The sequence below is a fragment of the Littorina saxatilis genome, linkage group LG11 (genome assembly GCF_037325665.1).
Source record: "Littorina saxatilis isolate snail1 linkage group LG11, US_GU_Lsax_2.0, whole genome shotgun sequence".
Taxonomy (NCBI): domain Eukaryota; kingdom Metazoa; phylum Mollusca; class Gastropoda; order Littorinimorpha; family Littorinidae; genus Littorina; species Littorina saxatilis.
The window spans coordinates 28,370,022-28,382,687 of record NC_090255.1 but is presented as its reverse complement, the minus strand read 5'-3'; the positions used below and the strand labels follow the sequence as shown (position 1 = coordinate 28,382,687).

Sequence of the window (12,666 nt, the reverse complement as noted above, 5' to 3'; positions counted from 1 at the left end):
TCAAAGTGGGTTAGACAGGCTCTTGATAAAGACTGAGGCAAAATGTGCAAAATCACACATTGTCTTGTAAGAAGGAAAAATCTTCATTTGTCACCTTTCTGCACTTTTTTGACTTTGAGTGCATAGCCACAATGGTCACAGACAAGATGCATCAAACAGATTTCAAAAAGACCCCAAACTGAACTTATGACTATTTGTAACCCCTCTCTAAACAGCGTGTGTGGTTTGTGTGTGTGGTGTGTGTGAAAGTGGTACAGTTTGTGTCTGTTTTCATAAAAACCTGCCTATGGCTTAATTGGGAAAAAAGTGTGTTTTTCAGAAACCCCAATAGTGCTCAGGTTATAAGCATGCATTTTTTTCACAAAGATTTTTTTGTAATTCATTTGAATACCACTTTTACCAGTGGCATGTTATGAAAACATTCAAAAGAAAATGCACACATACAAAGCTATATACAATGTCATTCACAGCTGCACTGATACCAACACATCCACACAAGTTAAGAGTTCTTCAACATGAACAGAAAATCAGCTTTCAAAATTTATTTTCATTCTTAGTATTATTTACATCAATCCGTTTTACAATACAATACAATAATATACTTTAATGTCCGTACGGAAAATTTGTCTACAACTGATCGCAACACATACACATTACATAAGAATACACATAATCAACTAGGCCACATTAAAACAGATGAGTAAAACTATAGATTTCACACACGGAGCACCTTAGCAAATCTTACACTTCACTAATACATCAGGTATTGCACAAGCTCATGACAATATAAAAGAGTGAGAGATGAACCGATAAGAACAAAATGATAAACGAATCCAGCACTAAAATCCCCCCACAAATAAAAGACCTATCTCAACAAGTAGATAAAGAGCATTAGTAAATTTAAAGAGTAGCGTCGTAAGTATTGGTACTGATAAAGATCACATCAATAACACTAAAACAATAGACACCATAATACTATACTAAAACTAGCAACCATACACACACATCCACACACCCCCTCCCACCCCCTCCCACACCGGCATACATACACACACAAATGTTTACAAATTGCATTTGCTTACAAATGCAAATTTATAATTAGTGACTCGCACAGTAAGATTAATTTACCATGAGATTTGTCAACAACTTCAAAGCTTTGCTTTAAAATAAAGGTAGCAACACAGATGTATCGCCGACTCTTGTATCTTATATAGGCCTACTATGGTTTTGTCTACATTCACTACACTGCCTTCGAGTTCAATTCTAACTGACACGTCACTTCCAGGTGAAACATACGACGTGACATTCTTGTCTGCATTGCCTGGAGCTGCCTCATGCTCTGCAGAGTTCACCCTAGGGATTTACCACACTTGGGCTCATGTTGGTCAAGGCGCAACAGACAAACACAATCTTGTCCAAGAATGTCACATCTTCTCCCTCACATGGAAGCAACATGTCAATTGGAATGGTATCTGTTATTATACTGTATTTCCCCCCAAGGTTTCCAATGACTCGCTCGACATGGATGCGCAAGTGCGCAAGTTTCCTTGTTTCTTCTATAGACCTTGCTTCCATCTGACACTTCCCCCGAGTAAATGCTGGTATTTTTACCTCGGCACACATCAAACCGACACTCTCTTTAATATCAAACCCCCTGTCCGCAAGAACCAAGTCACCAGGCAATAGCTTGTCCAGGAAGCCACATTCCTCTGTAATATGACGATCCGTTGTCCTCCCCCCCCAACCCTTGGAAATGAAAGAAATCTGCCCGTTAGGTGTAATGCCAATGAGATGTTTGATTGTGTTGTTGTGTTTGTAGTTTGAAAAAGTAGCAGCTTTGGCATACAAATTTGATGGTCTCTCAATAAAAATTTCAAAACAGTCAATGATCACAGCCACTTTGTTCCCAAACGTCTCCACAAACTGATGTGGCATACACGCCCGCAAACACTCGCGTCCTGGCCATGGTACAAATGGTGTCATCTGCGTGTACATAACACTAAGAGTATCCTTGAACCCACTGGCTATCGTAGTTCTGTGGATGCCAAACAAGTACGCAATATGCAACACAGGCAGTTTCAGGCGCAGACGCATAAATACCACAATCAGAAGCTGGAAAGGTGACAGCAAGCGCCCCTGAGGGAGATGAGGGGACAGATAGTTCAGCAGAACTAGAAGAGTCGCATAACTTGGTAAACCAGTATAAAAACGTACTTTCTCGTTGTCTCCTTGAAACGACTCTTCAACGATCTCCCTGCTTGCTAACTTTTTCTTGAGCTCTCTATTCTCTTCCAACAGTCTGTTGATCTCTCCTCTCATCATGTCTCGCTCCTGTTCTAACTGAGTTACCTCCTCTCTCAGCCTGGTGTTTTCCACATCTTCCATCTCTTTATGATGACTATCATCTTCTGCATGCACGTCACCACCTTCTGCTTCTCCGTTGTCTATCATGACAGCTTCAGTGGCCTCCTGTAGCAGCTGTTTTGTTGCGGCTCTGTTCTTCTGTCGCCCATGACGCCCTGTGTCGGTGGTCTTCATCTCGCTGTGTCCAAGAAGGAGTGAAGGTGCCCAGTCGGGGTCAGTTTCCATCATCTCGTATGATGGCTTACCTGCAAAACAGAAAATAAACTACATGTAGATTAAACCTGTATCTAATTTCATTCTAATGAATAATGAAAGTATTTACAATTTAGAAAGTCTGCAAATTTCTGAAGTCCTCTCTGTACATAGTCTGAAACTGATTCCTGTACTGCACTTCAGTAAAGGCATTTATTTACTGTCACTGTGTCAGTTGTTACTCCTTGCACTGACATGACAATCTGGTCTGTCACATTGTGCACATCAGTACCTAAGTCAGTAGGTGACGAGTGGTTCAGTGTGCACATCTGAGCAACTTTACATGAGAAAACAACAACATTACAATATTATAGTTACAGTGTCATTGATCAAAAAAGCAAAACTGTTCGTACCTGAGTGAAAATGCTGTGAGCAGACGCGCATTGCTGAGGAACTCCTCTCGAAAGTGATGTTTGTTCGCCTGATCGCTGAAATCCACGCTCTTCTTCTACGCTTTGTGACATCTTCAACTTTTGGTCCTTCGTGCGATTTAACTTTCGGAATTCTGAAAAACCGTATTCCGTGTTCAAGCTTTTCTCCCTTAGAATTATGGGACGACACCGTGCAATGCAACATACAGCAACGCTTGCCTGGAGCCATTTTTGACTGATCGCCTGCGCAAAGCGTGTGTTTACGTTCATCGGCTTCCCAAAATGGCTGCCGCGGAATGTGTGACGTCACGCGCTCGGAACCTATTGTTTTTTTAAAGCCAGGAAATTTGGACCTATTGGTTTTTTTAGGGAGGTCCAAATGACCTATTGTCTTCTTAGGCTGGCAACAACACTGCATACTGAACACAGTAAAAGATACTACAATCGAACTTGTCTATAACGACGACCACCGAAGGGACCACCCAAGGGACCAACCAGAATTGGTCGTTAGAGACAGGTGGTCGCTATACACAAAAATAATCTTGTTTTGGGATCCTTTTGGGTGGTCGTTGTGGGCAGACTGCCATAACGCCCCCCCCCCCCCCCCCCCCCCCCCGCAGACTGATATCCTTGTATTTGATCCTGATACAGAAATCACCAACTATACCTATATCTGACACTGACACAAAATATACATGCACTGTCTACAACTGACCAAAGCGCATATACTACATTGACTGCCTGTATCTGACCTTGACAGAGAATACACTGACTGCATACATCCGACCCTGACTGAAAATACTGCCTATTTATTTATTATCTAATCCTGATCAAATGTAGACTAACTGTCTGTATCTGACCATGGCACAACAGACACTGACCAAATTCCATGTCTAAACTTGACACAGAAAACACTGTCCATATCTTACCCTGATACAGTGATCACACTGACTGTCTCTATCTAACCCAAATACTGATCAATATAAACACTGACTGACTATATGATCTGTCTATCACAGTTTCACACAGAATACACTGTCTGTCTACATCTGATCCCGGCATAGATAACAATTTTTATATCTGACCCTGACATAGATAACAATGTATATATCTGACCCTGACATAGATAACAATGTTTATATCTGACCCTGACATAGATAACAATGTTTATATCTGACCCTGACATAGATAACAATGTATATATCTGACCCTGACATAGATAACAATGTTTATATCTGACCCTGACATAGATAACAATGTTTATATCTGACCCTGACATAGATAACAATGTTTATATCTGACCCTGACACTGAATACATTGTCTGTATCTGACTCAGAAAGAAACAGTTTTCCATTATCTTACTCTGACAGAGAAAACAATGACTTTCTATGCATTTTATCCCACTTTAGACAATACTGACAGTCTAAGCATGGTATCTCACCGTCACAGAAAACACTTATCTATGCATTGTATTTGAAAAACACAAAGAACAATGCTATTAATACATCTGCATATCAGACTTTGACACACAGAATACTGACTATCTTTACATTTGTACCTGACTTTGATGCAGAAAACATTGACTATATAATATCTATACATTGTATCTGACTTTGACACAGAGAAAACACTGGCTATCTATACAGTGGAACCCCCCTTTTAAGACCCCCCAATTTAAGACTTCCTCCCTTTTTGTTCTTCTTCTTTTTCTGCGTTCGTGGGCTGAAACTCCCACGTACACTCGTGTTTTTTTGCACGAGCGGAATTTTACATGTATGACCGTTTTTTACTCTGCCATTTAGGCAGCCATACGCCGTTTTCGGAGGAAGCATGCTGGGTATTTTCGTGTTTCTATAACGCACCTAACTCTGACATGGATTACAGGATCTTTTTCGTGCGCACTTGGTCTTGTGCTTGCGTGTACACGCGGGGGGTGTTCGGACACCGAGGAGAGTCTGCACACAAAGTTGACTCTGAGAAATAAATCTCTCGCCGAACGTGGGGACGAACTCACCCTGACAGCGGCCAACTGGATACAAATCCAGCGCGCTACCGACTGAGCTACATCCCCGCCCTTCCTCCCTTTTAAGACCTTGTTATCTCAGACTTTCTGTTCAGAACCTTACATTTTCCCCACTTTAAGACCTTGCTATCTCAGACTTTCTGTTCAGAACCTTACATTTTCCCCACTTTAAGACCTTGCTATCTCAGACTTTCTGTTCAGAACCTTACATTTTCCCCACTTTAAGACCTTGTTATCTCAGACTTTCTGTTCAGAACCTTACATTTTCCCCACTTTAAGACCTTGCTATCTCAGACTTTCTGTTCAGAACCTTACATTTTCCCCACTTTAAGACCTTGTTATCTCAGACTTTCTGTTCAGAACCTTACATTTTCCCCACTTTAAGACCTTGTTATCTCAGACTTTCTGTTCAGAACCTTACATTTTCCCCACTTTAGGACCTTGTTATCTCAGACTTTCTGTTCAGAACCTTACATTTTCCCCACTTTAAGACCTTGTTATCTCAGACTTTCTGTTCAGAACCTTACATTTTCCCCACTTTAAGACCTTGTTATCTCAGACTTTCTGTTCAGAACCTTACATTTTCCCCACTTTAAGACCTTGTTATCTCAGACTTTCTGTTCAGAACCTCACATTTTCCCCACTTTAAGACCTTGTTATCTCAGACTTTCTGTTCAGAACCTTACATTTTCCCCACTTTAAGGCCCTGTTATCTCAGACTTTCTGTTCAGAACCTTACATTTTCCCCACTTTAAGACCTTGCTATCTCAGACTTTCTGTTCAGAACCTTACATTTTCCCCACTTTAAGACCTTGTTATCTCAGACTTTCTGTTCAGAACCTTACATTTTCCCCACTTTAAGACCTTGCTATCTCAGACTTTCTGTTCAGAACCTTACATTTTCCCCACTTTAAGGCCTTGTTATCTCAGACTTTCTGTTCAGAACCTTACATTTTCCCCACTTTAAGGCCTTGTTATCTCAGACTTTCTGTTCAGAACCTTACATTTTCCCCACTTTAAGACTTTGTTATCTCAGACTTTCTGTTCAGAACCTTACATTTTCCCCATTTTAAGACCCCCATTTTAAGACCCCCTTCTTTTCAGACCTGATTTTCTCAGATTTTTGGAGGTCTTTTAAAAGTGAGTCAACTGTACATTGTATCTGACTTTGACTATGAGAGATCAAACACCGTGGACTATTATTGAGTGTATCTAAATTGGATACAGCAAGAATGTTTGTTTGTTTGTTTGCTTAACGCCATGCAGTCCACCACGAAGGGTGATATCAGGGCGGTGCTGCTTTGACATTTAATGTGCGCCACACACAAGACAGAAGTCGCAGCACAGGCTTCATGTCTCACCCAGTCACATTATTCTGACACCGGACCAACCAGTCCTAGCACTAACCCCATAATGCCAGACGCCAGGCGGAGCAGCCTCTAGATTGACAATTTTAAAGTCTTAGGTATGACCCGGCCGGGGTTCGAACCCACGACCTCCCGCTTACTGGGCGGACGCCTTACCACTAGGCCACCGTGTTGCGGTCATACAGCAAGAATACATTGACCTTACACAAATTATATTTGAGTTTGACACACACTCTGACTTGAAAAACAATCCAGCTTCTGACTAAATTCTACATCTGATCCTCACAAAGAATAATGTTGATTGCTCTAACTCTGATCCAGGCCTTTAGCACATTTTCATTAGCAGTAAACATGAAGAGTGGAAGCACCCATTCTAAGACCCCCATCGCCCCACTTCAAGACCTGTTTTTTGTTTGGTATGTGCTTTTCCCCTTGATTCTTTGTTCATAGCCGTTGTAAATTTACTTCCTATCTTAGACTCTCTTCCCCAAAAAGCGGCGTATGGCTGCCTGAATGGGGGGGGGGGGGGGGGGGGGGGGGGGGGGGTGTGTGTGTAAAACGGTCATACACGTAACATTCTACTCGTGCAAAAACATGAGTGAATGTGGGAGTTTCAGCCCATGAACAAAGAAGACAAAGAAGAAGACTTTCTGTGTTAGGACCTGACTTTTTAAGATTTGTGGAGGTCTCAAAAGGAGGTTCCACTGTAATAAATTGCAGCCTCACCTTTGAGTCATACTCCGTGAGGAAGTGCCAGTTCTCATCCCTGCAAGCAATACAAAGACAAGATCAGTTATACAAGCGTTGTTGACTATGAATGTAGATGTAAATCCTTGTATAACTGTGTTTTAATTTTAAATGTGTCAAGCGCAAAGAGCATAATTGTAAAGTTATGATGTTGCGCTGTATAAATGCTCATTTATTATTATTATTATTATTATTATTATTATTATTATACTGTCTAGGTATTGACACATTAACACCTACTCTGAATAAGGGTTAATGTAACACCACCACCATCAACTGACATCAACAAAAAGAGCTGCAGCAGTAGTAATTATCAACAAAAACAAGAAGATGGTTATTAAATGCCACACACCCTAAAGCAGCGAGTTTCAAAAGCTGATAATCAAATATCACACACACACACACATAAACACACAGACACAAACACACACACACACACAACTACATTAGCTAACAGTTAATGTACTCATCAATTAATATGTGTCGAGAAATATATACATGTATATATGTGTCCATAAATAAAGTATTTGCAAATAAAAACCTAATAACAATCATGCTATAATCCACAAATAACAAACACCTACACACAAATGTAAACATACACTTTCTCCTTTCGTGGCATCCTAGCTAGTCCTATACCCCCCTCCCCCCCCAACATACACACACACCTCCTTCCCCCCCCCCCCCCCACACACAAAACCCTTCTTCTTCATTTCCCCAACACTGACATTTCAATTAAAATAATTTGCAGTGTACACAAAATGACAATCTCTAACGCAAAAAAAAAAGTCTGTTTTCGGTATCCCGACCGACCCTATTTTTTCGCGCGACCCTAGACTTTTTTGGGGCATTAATTTGGGGGGAAAAAAAAAGAAAAAGTATGTTTTTTGGCCAAATAACTTAAAAATATGCTTTTGGGGAAAAAAAATTAAAAACTCCCGACCTACCGACCTTATTTTTTTGTGCCTATGTTACCGTAAACACACTTTTTTTGTGTGTGTGCCTAATATAAAAAATAAATAAAATAAAATAAATAAATAAAATGAAATGAAACAAAGACAGTCAGCAGCATACCAGTTCTGCAGACAGCGTCTTTCAGATGCGACACTCTGTTTCCAGATTTTATCCTGGGTGACCATATCACAAGCCTTCAGCTGGGATTCGCTAAGTCCTGAAGCGGTATTTGTCTGCGTGCCGATCGTCTGCCTGGGCATGCAGTTTTCATGGTAGGCACTGTAACATAATATTGAAGAAAGTTGATTTTTCTTAGTTCAATCCAAACACACCCTCAAATGTACACACACACACAAACACACATGCACGCACACACACACAAACACACATGCACGCACACACATAAACACACACACACACACATACACATGCATGCACACACACACACATACACATAAACACACACACACACACACACACACACATGCTCATATCTGCAGTATCCATGCAGATACATTCCCTCTATAGATCTCTGTCACTCTCTCTCTTACACACACACACACACACTCACACACACAAACATACACACTTTGGGTTTGGTAGGTTTGTTTTGGTATGCACTACTTTGGTTTGTGCACATACATTATGCAATAAGGCGGTAACTACTGAAGTCAGAGCAAACCAAAGCATTTAGACCCAAAATGACACAGTGGACCTCAGTGAATGATACAAATTTAAAATACCCTACATCATAAGCAAATTATTATTATTATTTATATTATATGAAGTCTTATGTCGCGCGCGTATCTCCAGACTCGGACTCAAGGCGCAGGATCTATTTATGCCGTGTGAGATGGAATTTTTTACACAATACATCACGCATTCACATCGACCAGCAGATCGCAGCCATTTCGGCGCATATCCTACTTTTCACGGCCTATTATTCCAAGTCACACGGGTATTTTGGTGGAAATTTTTTATCTATGCCTATACAATTTTGCCAGGAAAGACCTTTTTGTCAATCGTGGGATCTTTAATGTGCACACCCCAATGTAGTGTACACGAAGGGACCTCGGTTTTTCGTCTCATCCGAACGACTAGCACTTGAACCTACCACCTAGGTTAGGAAAGGGGGGAGAAAATTGCTAACGCCCTGACCCAGGGTCGAACTCGCAACCTCTCGCTTCCGAGCGCAAGTGCGTTACCACTCGGCCACCCAGTCCTTAAATGCAGCATTTAATTACAGTTGAATAGTGGATTAAGACTTCTCCCCTTTTAAGACACTACTTTCTGAATATAATGTTCATGGCGTCTGCAAATTTACCTCCATTTTAAGCTTTTGACATTTAATTTGATCAGATTTTTGTCAGTATCAAAAAAGGCTTCCAATATGTTATGATAATTTCACATGCATATACATACATACAGAGCACGCAACAAAAATTCCTCCACTAACATCAAATCTGGCTCAGTCTACATTGTGCATTTACTGAACTTAATTGTCAAATTTGTATCAAACAATCAACTGGCCTCATAAATTTCCTGTTGTATTTGTTGATTATAAACATCTTGGCAAATTAAGCCGAGCAATTTGAACAAATCATATGTGTGTATACATCCACACATCCACACAAGCATGCCTGCATACATACTGTATAAGCACACAACTAACACTAACAGACACATACACACACACCAACACTGCTCTGAGCTAACCCTATTCAACCTAGCAATAAGAAGTATCTATATATGATCAATAGTGCCTGATAACATAAGAACCACTTCATTCAAGTAAGCTCATACCAAATGAAGAGGCATGTCTGAATACATCCACACGTACACACACACATGCAAACGACACACACCCACCCACCCACCCACATACACACACACACACACACATTGGCACCCACCCACACACACTGCTCTGAACTAACCCTATTCAATCCCCTCTGGCAATAGAATGTATATCTATGATCAATAGTGCCTGATAACAGAGGAACCGGTTTATTCAAGGGAGCTCATCTTCTTACCTACACAGGCTTGTAGACCAATAATTATAGACATTTTCAGAATGTTCCTTCAAATATCCCAATAACTTAATTAGAACATTGAGTTGTCGCAGCTCGATCTCGCGAGATATCTGCACCGGCCACATGCTTTAATTGCTATGCTTCAAAGTTTTATACAGTGATACCTGTGATAAAAGGACACCCTTGGGAACAGCCAAAAGTGTCCCTACATTGAAGGTGGCCTGTCATGACAGGTTTATTTTGGTAGAAATAAAAATAGACAAATGGACAACAGAAAGCGTCCTTTTAAGGGATATGTGTCCTAGCTCTCATCGGAGGAGCCACACTTTGGCTGATGGGGTCTATGTCGACCAAAAGAGTGGGATTCCCTGTAGGTGGAGTTCCTGTAGAGGGATTCCCTGTATACAGGGAATACCACAGGGTCTAGGTCCTGTAGTGTTTCGCTGATATCGCTGAAAGTCACGTGATGCTTAGCAACATCGGTAGAATTTGATGTTTTTCTATCTTTTTTGATATTTCTTAGAAATTCGAGTATGGTTTGCAAGTTTTATTGAAAAACTCCACCCTGTGGGATTCCCTGTATACAGGGAATCCCCCTACAGGGAATCCCACTCAGTCTTTTGGTCGACATAGACCCCATCAGCCACACTTGGCAGGTACCAATGTACACCAATCGTACATATATATATATATCTTACACGACTCACATAAGGCAAAGAATGCATGCTTTGACTTAGAAGTTAGAGCCTGTCTCAATAATGAATTAAGCTGCTAAGAAAGAACAAAAGGTATAGGGCCTACATTGATGAGAAGTACGATTAAAGCATGCATACTTACAGGCTTCTGTGAACACAAACCTTACAAAACAGTCTTCAAAGACAGGAAGTCTGAATAATGAAAAATAAAAAAGTAAAAAAGTGTTCGACGTCTGATTAGAATGACACAGGGTAGCTTTAGCACAGTAATTAAACTGCCCCCCTGTGGCAGCCCTCGACTTCGATCCCCAAGTCAGAAAACCACCCGAATCTCACCAGACAAATAAATGAAAATGCCTTATCCCTGTACCTTTAAGTGTGTTCAAGTTAACATTGTTTAATTCACATACATGTTTTTTCACTTGTTTACCTTTTATTCACGTAGGAAAACATCATCCCGGTGGTCTGTCGCTGCATGGTGACTGATTTTCGGTATCACAACTCTATAAAACACACCTGCCTCAAATAACCCTCGACTATCTGACACCTGCACTGGTTAACAGCCACAACAAGCTAATACACAGATCGATCGCCCTCAGGCAATGATCCTATAGATATCACGCAGATCACAGACGAGCAAAAGAAAATATCAATCGAAACTGCCTGTCAGCTGTCCGCCATGTTTTGTTTCCATGTAACGGTATAAACAGCCCCCTGACCCGGCTCTTCCCTCTTGCGCGTTGACTCCCGCCGCATAGAGTACTCGCACTGGATACATTACATCAATTGCTCTGGCTGTTCTGATGTTAGACCAGATCGAATTCTTGCGATTGTCTAGTTCTGCTCAACCCTTGCTAATAGGGATGGAGAAATGAATTGTTGTTCGTGCGGCTGATGTTTACAACACTTTTGCCGGTACGGTACAGGCAACTGATGAGATTTCCCTTCGGAAAGTCGTTTCGACACACGCAGTGTCAGTGGCCAAGGCCGGTGTAACGATTACATCTTTCCGCTATGTACATCTTTCGATCCCGGTCACTGCGCATGCCCAAAACTGTGACGCCGCTTCCGCTGTGGTGAGCTTTCGACACCTTAATTTGTGAGCGGAAAGGCTACTTGTTTTTGCGTGCTACTCCAACAATTTGACTACCATGGAGGACTTTGCTGAACGAATGGCTGCAGTAGTGAACTACAAGCGTACTGGCGAACACAAGCCAGGATGGGGGAAAAATAAACAGAAAACAACCTTGAATCAGTGCAATACGCACGTGTTGCGAGGTAAGCGATAATTTCAAATTTGTCAAATGTTACATTTTTTTCTTTTGTTCTTGACTCTAAGTCTGACTGGTCATAAAAAGTGACAACAGGGATAGTATTAGTAGGCAAGTGGCGTTCAGCGACCATAATCAATGCACTCCAGGAGCAAATTCATATGCTTCCGCTTGCTTTCTAAATGAAAAGTGATGTGCATGTTACCCTAGTCATGTACCAGTAACCATGTGTTCTGTTTGCCTTCCAAATCAATGTCTCGTTTTCAAAATGGCACTTTGCCAACGCTTGGTGTACTTTCGAAGGATCCTTGACCTTCACACTTTTGGAGAAGAATAAGTCTACTAGTATACATGTATGTCCAGTTTGGTTAGTTGGGACCATTGAGACCACAGATGAGTCAGACTCAGAAACATTATTTGTTCGTCAAACGTGTTCCTCAACGTTTGACTTTGCTTACAAGTTTAATGTACTAGATCTAAGTTTAGTAAAAAGGCATACATAATACTATTTTTGGGTCTCCCATGCAGTACCGAGATGTTTATTCATTGGATTGGATTGGATTGGATAAGATTTACAGTCCAGTGAGG

The 12,666-nt window shown here is 41.1% G+C and overlaps 2 protein-coding genes across 3 annotated transcripts in view; both read right to left on the bottom strand.

Moving 5' to 3' along the window:
• Positions 1-12,666, bottom strand: part of LOC138980183 (uncharacterized protein C2orf50-like) — a 62,872-nt gene that overhangs the window by 3,641 nt on the left and 46,565 nt on the right. Inside the window, exons 1-3 of one of the 2 annotated variants that reach the window (XM_070353018.1) lie at positions 11,238-11,523; positions 8,200-8,358; positions 7,105-7,144 (exon numbers count right to left, since the gene is read on the bottom strand). In XM_070353018.1, the coding sequence (XP_070209119.1) occupies positions 7,105-7,144; positions 8,200-8,358; positions 11,238-11,284 (246 nt within the window). In that variant the 5' untranslated portion in view covers positions 11,285-11,523. Of the gene's footprint in view, positions 1-7,104; positions 7,145-8,199; positions 8,359-11,237; positions 11,524-12,666 lie in introns of those variants that run through there. The other variant, XM_070353019.1, reaches the window with a different exon arrangement.
• LOC138980179 (uncharacterized) lies at positions 628-3,242 on the bottom strand. Its single transcript, XM_070353010.1, has 2 exons — positions 2,970-3,242; positions 628-2,609 (listed from the first exon to the last, which is right to left on the bottom strand). Exons 1-2 carry the CDS (start codon positions 3,214-3,216, stop codon positions 1,354-1,356), a joined length of 1,503 nt encoding a protein of 500 aa, XP_070209111.1. The 5' UTR covers positions 3,217-3,242; the 3' UTR covers positions 628-1,353.

Excerpts from the sequence above, each read along its gene's own strand:
- LOC138980179 (XM_070353010.1), bottom strand. The coding sequence starts at position 3,216 with ATGGCTCCAGGCAAGCGTTGCTGTATGTTGCATTGCACGGTGTCGTCC. Across the intron at positions 2,610-2,969 it reads CTCACAGCATTTTCACTCAG|GTAAGCCATCATACGAGATG; the intron begins GTACGAACAGTT and ends TCTGTTTTGCAG.